Source organism: Castanea sativa, chromosome 9 (genome assembly GCF_040712315.1).
Source record: "Castanea sativa cultivar Marrone di Chiusa Pesio chromosome 9, ASM4071231v1".
Taxonomy (NCBI): Eukaryota; Viridiplantae; Streptophyta; class Magnoliopsida; order Fagales; family Fagaceae; genus Castanea; species Castanea sativa.
Window position 1 is genome coordinate 42,428,755 of NC_134021.1, and position 8,009 is coordinate 42,436,763.

General features: G+C 32.0%; 1 protein-coding gene across 1 annotated transcript; it reads left to right on the top strand.

Moving 5' to 3' along the window:
• The first annotated feature begins 1,233 nt into the window (after positions 1-1,233).
• LOC142611041 (alpha carbonic anhydrase 4-like) lies at positions 1,234-6,214 on the top strand. The gene is made up of 7 exons (XM_075783047.1): positions 1,234-1,452; positions 2,883-3,100; positions 3,453-3,559; positions 3,675-3,777; positions 4,371-4,529; positions 4,641-4,694; positions 5,923-6,214. Exons 1-7 carry the CDS (start codon positions 1,347-1,349, stop codon positions 6,010-6,012), a joined length of 837 nt encoding a protein of 278 aa, XP_075639162.1. The 5' UTR covers positions 1,234-1,346; the 3' UTR covers positions 6,013-6,214.
• Positions 6,215-8,009: the final 1,795 nt, after the last annotated feature.

The window sequence follows — 8,009 nt, forward strand, 5'->3', positions numbered from 1 at the left end:
ATCAAAAGAATCAATTGCTTTTTTATTTTTTCATAAAAAAATTTCATAAACCAATCTTTATAAGGCAACCGTTAAATTTTCCTAGTAAATAATATGATTAAAATTACATGTCTTTTCTCAAAAAAAAAAAAAAAATTACATGTAAATATTCATTTGAGTTGCGTTTGGGTTTTGATGATCCGCTGGCTTTTTGTTTAAATTTTCTATTGTTTGTGGGTCCGCAACAAAGAAGCTTGTTTTTAGCTTATTTCTTCATCAATTAGGTATTGGTTTTGGTAAAAAAGCACTCTTTGTAGGTCCTACCTTTTGCTTTTTCAACATTATATAAAGAGAAAATTACATTTTATTCATTTGTAATTTGACTGAAATTTAAGTTGTCGATTTGTGATTTGGAATTTGACACTTTACTTATCTAAAGTTTTACCAAAACTTTGCCTTCCTGTGGTTTGAAATCCCATGATGCAAGTGTCTCACTTAATTCGTTTTGATCTTATATTTTTATGTTTTTTTGTTGTTGTTGTGTTTTTAGAGGAAAGAGACATAAAAGTGGAGCAAAATTACATATTTAGCCATATTTTCAACATATATAGGTTACAAAATTTTAACTGAGTTAATGACATGTATGTAAAATGTCAAATTTCAAACCATAGATACATAACTTAAATTTCGGTTAAACCATAGATGGATAAATTGTAATTTACCCTTAAATAAACTAGATAAATGCACAAAAGTTTTCCTTCACTACTTACATGTATTGTTAAAGAAAGACATTAATGGGTGCTTTTAGAGAAATTATTAATAAACCATATTAAGAAAGTTTTTAACATTACTTTTATAAGAAATATAAAAAACCATCAAAAAAATTAATTGCTTTATCATTTTCTATAAAATATTTTCAAATCAATATCTCTAGAGCATCTGTTATCATTTTTTATTATTAAAACAAGTCATATAACTTAGTATTAAATAGATCATAAAATTAAAAATATATGTTAATGGTTTTATAATCATCAGTTAAAAAAAATTTCTTTCAAACCAATTTAAGCATATAATTTTCCCTTGAGAGAAATTTTCTTTAGATCCAGAAAAAATTCTATTCATTAAAAAATATAAAAATATAACCGTTACATGGAAAAGGCAAAAGAGTGAGTAAGAATCTGTAACAGAAGCAGTGAAGCATTTCAGTGCAGTAGTACTTAGCTTAGCTGGGCTCCAAGAAAGGAGTAACCTTTGCACTCCTCCTAGGCAACAGTGAAGAGCAAGAGACATAAATAGGCAATAGCACTGAAGTTTTAAACACAAACACCAACAAAGGCCAAGCCAAAAAAAGAAAAAAAGAAAACACCATGATCTTCTTCCACACCAACCCCATCACCATTTTTCTCTTTCTCACTTCTCTCATTCTCTCATCCCACCTCTACATCTTCTCTTCAGCTTCTGATTCTGAAGTGGGTATGTTTTCTCTTTCTCTATCATATAGCTACTTTTTTTTTAGTTATGACTTATGAGCAATGCCAACATATAATTGTCTCACTTCATCTTCAAGGTCTCTTATAAGGATTTTGCTGGTTTTTATTAGTTTATGTTTTAGATTTGAAGAATGGTTTCTTTCAATCGTCTGCATAGATGCATACAAAGACAAAAAAATCCAACCTTTTCTTTTTGGTGGAAGTTCTTTCTTTGATCAAATCACATTTAGAAAAATACCATTATTTGATTAATGATGGCACTGTAATAAACACATTTTGGCAATTGCATGTATGCCAGATCACATTATACTCTTCTCTTTTCTTTAATGTTGCTGCAAGTTAGTTTTATTTTCTTCCTAAATTCTGAGTCAAATGTCTTATTTGCTTAGATCACATTATCAGAAAGTACTATTTTAATTAACTCTCATGAAATCCGATTTTCCAGACAATGTAAAGTGTGCACTCAATTGTATTTCTTACCAAATAACAATTAATCTCATTATGACAAATCCTCCTTGTCCAGGATTTTCACTAAAACTGGTCAACTTTTTTAATTGTTGATTACCTAGGCTATCGATTAAGACAGTTGTCGCCTTGATTATTGCAATCTAAATATGAATGTGATTGAACTTTTTAAGCTACTCAGATCAGATGCAAATTTATTTGAGATGAATTTGTTTATACAGTAATTAGTACTATAGTGGCACCACTGTCACATACACAGTTATTTAATTATTATTATATATGTTCTGTTCTTGCTTTGTGATTTTTATTTTTTATTTTTTCGGTTTATGCTTGAGAATAAAGTAAGTATTAGCTTCTTTCCTTCTTGTTGCATCGGGTTCCAAGTGCTAAGAAAGAAACAGGGAAACAATGTTAGAATATTAGGTTTGTTTCAGCACTTTCTGAAAGAAAGTCAAACTTTTTATCTTTCCAATGTTATTTTACTAGTCCTAGGATTACCTGCTCTTCTTTTCTTTATGTCTGAGAAAATAAGATTCTCTCTCTCTCTCTCTCTCTCTCTCTCTCTCCACATTTTTACTTCACTTTCTTTGTAAGATTTTATCTTGATAGTGCTTAATCTCTAAGATACGGATGCATTTGGATGTTGGTCATTTGCATGACAATGGAAGACATTTTGCTTCACCTAGTAATGGAAGGACTATTGAATTCACTATATGTTAGCAAATGGGACTGTTATTAGTACTTATCAACCATCTTATTTAGGATATGGGAGAATAAGATTTGGTGAGTGCTACATTCAGAAAAGATGAATAATTTTCCTTCAAAATGATATGGAAGATAAAATGGGAAGTAACCAGTTTGAGCCAGAGTGTAGTGATGTAAAATCATAATATTCAGATCATGATTACTTCAATCACTGTATTTGAACAATCTTTTCATGCCTTACAGATGATGAAATCCCATTTACTTACACCGAAGGAACTGGTAAAGGGCCAAAGAAATGGGGCCAGATCGATCCACATTGGAAAGCTTGTGGTAATGGGAAAATGCAATCTCCTATTGATCTTCTGAACAGAAGGGTGCAGGTTTTCCCTAGCCTGGGGAAATTAAAAAGGGATTACCAACCAGCTCCGGCTGTTGTGAAGAACAGAGGACATGACATTACAGTAAGTTTAATCTAATGAATGCTTGAGTTGCATACCCCCCAACTTGGACCATTTGGAACCAGGACAGGTTAATCATTATGATTAACCTATTCTGTTTATGAAAACATGCATCACATGGACAAATTATATGATCCTTCTAAATCCTAAGCTTTAACTCCTTAAAGATGTAATAAACACACTCATACTTCTATGTGTGTGCACATGTACACACACACACATATATATATATTATATTCTGATGACAGTTTTGTAGTAGTCATGATAAAACATTTCCATATAAATGGGTAATAGATGTACTAAATCAGATGAAAACTATTGATTAATTTATTATCTGAAACGGATGTTTCATCAGGTGATGTGGAAAGGGTATGCCGGAAAAATTAACATAAATGGGACTGACTACAAGCTGTTACAATGTCATTGGCATTCACCATCTGAGCACACATTCAATGGATCAAGGTATTTGTTTGCCTTCATTTCACATTTAATACATCTATGGGCTAATTGATTTTTGAACAACCCAGTCCATACATTGCTTTTGTACCCATACAAAATTCTAATCTTCTATTTTCAGGTATGACTTGGAGCTCCACATAGTTCATCTAAGCTCTAGTGGAGAGATAGCTGTTGTTGGAATTGTTTACAAATATGGCCGCCCTGATCCCTTACTTTCAAAGGTATTTTGATGGTTTTCTATTCATTTGCTCATTGAGATCCATAAATGCATATGAATGTGTACACTATTTACAGTAATGCATCACATTTTTTTATTAAATCCATAGTTAGGTGATGGATGTTATTGGAACTGTTATAGATTTGGCCCCCTGGCCCCTTCCTTTCAATGGAATTTTTAGATGATTTTCTCTTTCTGACTCTATCACACACAAATGAATATAGACTTGCGTAATATTTTCGCACATAAGTATTATTCAGATAAATGCATACTTTTATATATTAAATGCACATAAAAAAATTACACGCATGCATGATCTTTTTAAGCTGTCAATGCAGTAATGAACATAGAGCTCAACACATAATTAAGGGACCTAACATGACAAAAAATGCCAAGAATTTCAATTTTGAAAAATTCATTTGTGTATTGTAATAGCTGCTTGACTTTTATTTCAATGACATTCTCACTACACTTGAATCATTAGAAGAGTAGTATTCTTCATGAATTCATCAAAATCTTAGTTTTACGTGTGAATATTTCTTCCTACAAATTTTCTTGATTATTGATTTCTTTATGCCCTTCCCCCTTTTTCTGAAGCTGTTCCACCACATAAAGTCAGTTGGACCAGAAGAGAGAGATTTGGGAATCTTTAACCCAGGCGCTATTAAGTTTGGGAGCAGAAAGTATTACAGATACATTGGTTCTCTTACAGTTCCTCCCTGCACTGAGGGTGTCATTTGGACAATAGTCAAGAAGGTCCTTCACTAAGCACACAATTTTCTCGACCAATAAATGCAATATTGGTTTTGTTTTGTTTTTTCTTTACTCCATATATGCACTTTCCAAAGCACAACTTCTCTTTCATAGGTAAGGACAGTTTCAAGAGAGCAAGTGAGAGCATTAAGGGAAGCTGTTCATGATGTAAGTGTTTCTGAACTGGGATAACATAATTTTGATTAAATACTCCACAGAAATTAAGGATATGCAGGACTAACCATAAGGAATAATGAGATAATTATAAGCGTTTGGTATTAAAAAAACATCTGAATATGAGTTCCAAATCTTACCTAAGCATTTCAGGCAATTTTTAACAAATAGTGTATTATAGCTCATTGACAAGTTATTACGCTATCATTGTTTATACCCCCCACCCCCCCGTTCCCCTGAAAAAAAACTGTCAGCAAGATGATTTTCAATATAGAATATACTAGTTGATTTAGTTAACATGTCTTTTTGGCATTGAAATCTCTGGAGTGGATGGTCTTATACAATTATACATCCAATATATTAAAGAAGTCTAAAAAGAAGGCATTTCAAAGTAGGAGTGGGGTTGCCACCACCTACTTTTGGAAGAAGTCATAATGGCTGTTCTGAGATTTGAAAGATAATTACAATGATGAAGCTTTATTCTTGACCAATATAGTAGTCTTTTACCTGAAGCTAGGCTTTTGGCTTGATTTACTGAAACCCTTACCGCTGATGTTTGGAGAATTTTTTTTTGCTGAGAAAAATTATAAACAATTAATAATTAAGTAGCTTTCAAGCTAAAAACCAAAAAGAGAAGTGGGAAACCAATCCATAACGTGCCTTCTGTTCACTTTAGTATGTATAGTATTTTTTATTTTATTTTAATTATTGGTATTACACGTGCATCCAATGGATTTTGAACCCAATGAGAGAAGAAAGTATTAGTTGAGCTATAGCTCATAATATATACGTATGAAGTGTATGGGAAAATTATAGAATACTTTGGGAGTACCAATATATGTGTACTCCCCCACTCACGTGAATTGTGGATTCTACCAAAACTTTAATTAGTGGAATCACTATTATGTGAGAGGTAAAAATATGTAATTATAGTACTCTTAGAGTATTCTATAATAACTTGATGGTACCTGGACTGGATCTTCTATTACATTTATTGCTGGTCTTTGACAAAGCTACTTATGGCACTTCATTTGAGATATATATAATGCAAGAACGAGTAAATACATTAGTCATAAAGCAAAGGAAACTGTACAAAAACTAGCAGGTGATGGAGACAATGTTATAGAAACAATTTTCCTCTAAGTGCTGGTTCACTTTAAGTTAATGTGTTTGTTTTGTTTTTACCAAGGGGAATTTGATTTTTGCTTTGTTCTTTTTCCAGGGATTTGAGGCAAATGCAAGGCCAACTCAGCGATCGGGTGAAATAGCAGTTGAGTTTTACACACCAAAAGAGAATGGAGGTTCTACTTAGGTTTCTATAATTTGAAAATAAAATTAATACTTGAAGAACCACATAACTGCATTATCTCCAAAATAAGAGATCTTTATACACACCAACTAGAACACCTTCCCCGTGTTAAGGGATTTTTATGTCTCAATACAAAGAACTTGTTATGCACATGTATTTCAGCAGGTAAAAGAAATAAAAATCCAAGAAGTGACATTTCTGGTTAGTTTTTAAGTTAATGCCACACCATTTGAAATATGAAATTACGATGTGGTTCATACATACATTGTTAAAGAGTGATCGTTAAATTATCGATTGTCTTAAAAGGTTAAACTATTAGAAAATGGTGAATTTAATCACTTAACTTAAGTCTAATACCCCCCTCACTTGTGAGTCTAAACTTTCCCTTTATAAGTGGGGTCCAACAAGTGAAAATTTAATTTTTTTAAATGAGAGGGAGAGTAAAGCCAGTGATTGAACTCAGGATCTCCTGCTCTGATACCATATTAAATTACTGATTGTCCCAAAAGCTTAAGCTATTAGAAAATGGTGAATTTAATCACTTAACCATAAGTCTAACAGTGATAGTAGAAACATATGAGCTGATGATGAGAAAGTGGGATAGCTAATTGGAAAAGGGAAATTCTGTTGGGATGCAAAGGATAACTCCTAGGGAAGTTTAGTTCTTACAATGGAAGAAGAACCAAAGTGAAAACAATAAGTATATGTTAATCAAGTTGCTATATAGGTAAAATGAAAAAACACGCCCAGAATAAGGACATGCAATGTTGTGGCAATCCATGTAGTAGCCCAAGCATTGCCCTTTAAAATTTGGTTAAAGTGTCATGGTCACTCTACAAATATAAGTACTTGTGGGATGTTGGGGTAAGGGCCGGGGTTTAAGTTTTCAAGAGAAAACTTTACACACAAATACACTTAGATCATGCTAGAGTAGAATTTCTATTATATATATATATATATATATATATATATATATATATATATAAAGTTTTAAGTGTTTTGGTCATTTTTTTTTTTGATACAAGATAGAATTTCTACTCTAACCTTATCTAAGTGTATATGTATGTGAAGCTCTTTCCTGGAAATTTGAACCCCGACCCTTACCCCTCACACTCCACAAGCATTTATATCTGTGGAGTTACCATCGCACCAAGGGTGTGCGGTGGTGTGTTTTGGTCAGCTTGAAATCACTTCTTGTTTGTAATTGCTAATAACACAAAAAGTGAGGCAATAACGTAAATTGCTTGTAAACAAAAGGGCATTCATATGGGAATGAGCACAGAAGAATGCTTTTTACTAATGTTTGTGTCAACTATCAATCTTCGATATTGTCTCATTAATATGACTACAAGGGCTTTTATTATCTCACACCTATTTTTTCACATCCACTTTTATATATATATATATATATATATATATATATATATATATATATATATATATATATATATTTTTAGAAATAATTACAACATGCTGCTAACTCCGCAGTTCAAACACTTTCACCATAGATCCCTAAGCAGTGTGTACATGGGAAGTTGCCAATTCAGCTATAAAACCTTTGGCTTCACTTTTATATTTTAAATGTGGAAATATTTTTTCCACTTTTTAAAATGTGTAAATTTTCTTGTCAATTGTGGACGTGTAAAATATGAAGGTAAAAGTGTGAGAGAATATTTTCTCATGACTATAATTAGTGAATTCCAGCTGGTTTATACGGTGAAGTCTTTGATCCCTGGTCCATGTTGAAACTAAGGAAGAAAAAACGTCTTAAACCTGTGACTAAAAACATTTTGTAATCCAAAGATTGAATGGGAAAACATACAGATTGAGAAGCTTGTCAATAATACATTTACACATTAACGTCATTGTAACATGGGTAATAATTGTGCACACAAATTGTTTTAAACAATTTTATACATAATCCAAAAAACAACTGAAACGGTGACTTAAAGTTGGAAGTTTTATGTAAAGAATGCTAATAGAATCCAAACTCAATGAAA

Coding starts and splice junctions, on each gene's coding strand:
- LOC142611041 (XM_075783047.1), top strand. CDS start 1,347: ATGATCTTCTTCCACACCAACCCCATCACCATTTTTCTCTTTCTCACT. Junction 1,453..2,882: donor AGCTTCTGATTCTGAAGTGG/GTATGTTTTCTC, acceptor CATGCCTTACAG/ATGATGAAATCCCATTTACT. Junction 3,101..3,452: donor ACAGAGGACATGACATTACA/GTAAGTTTAATC, acceptor ATGTTTCATCAG/GTGATGTGGAAAGGGTATGC.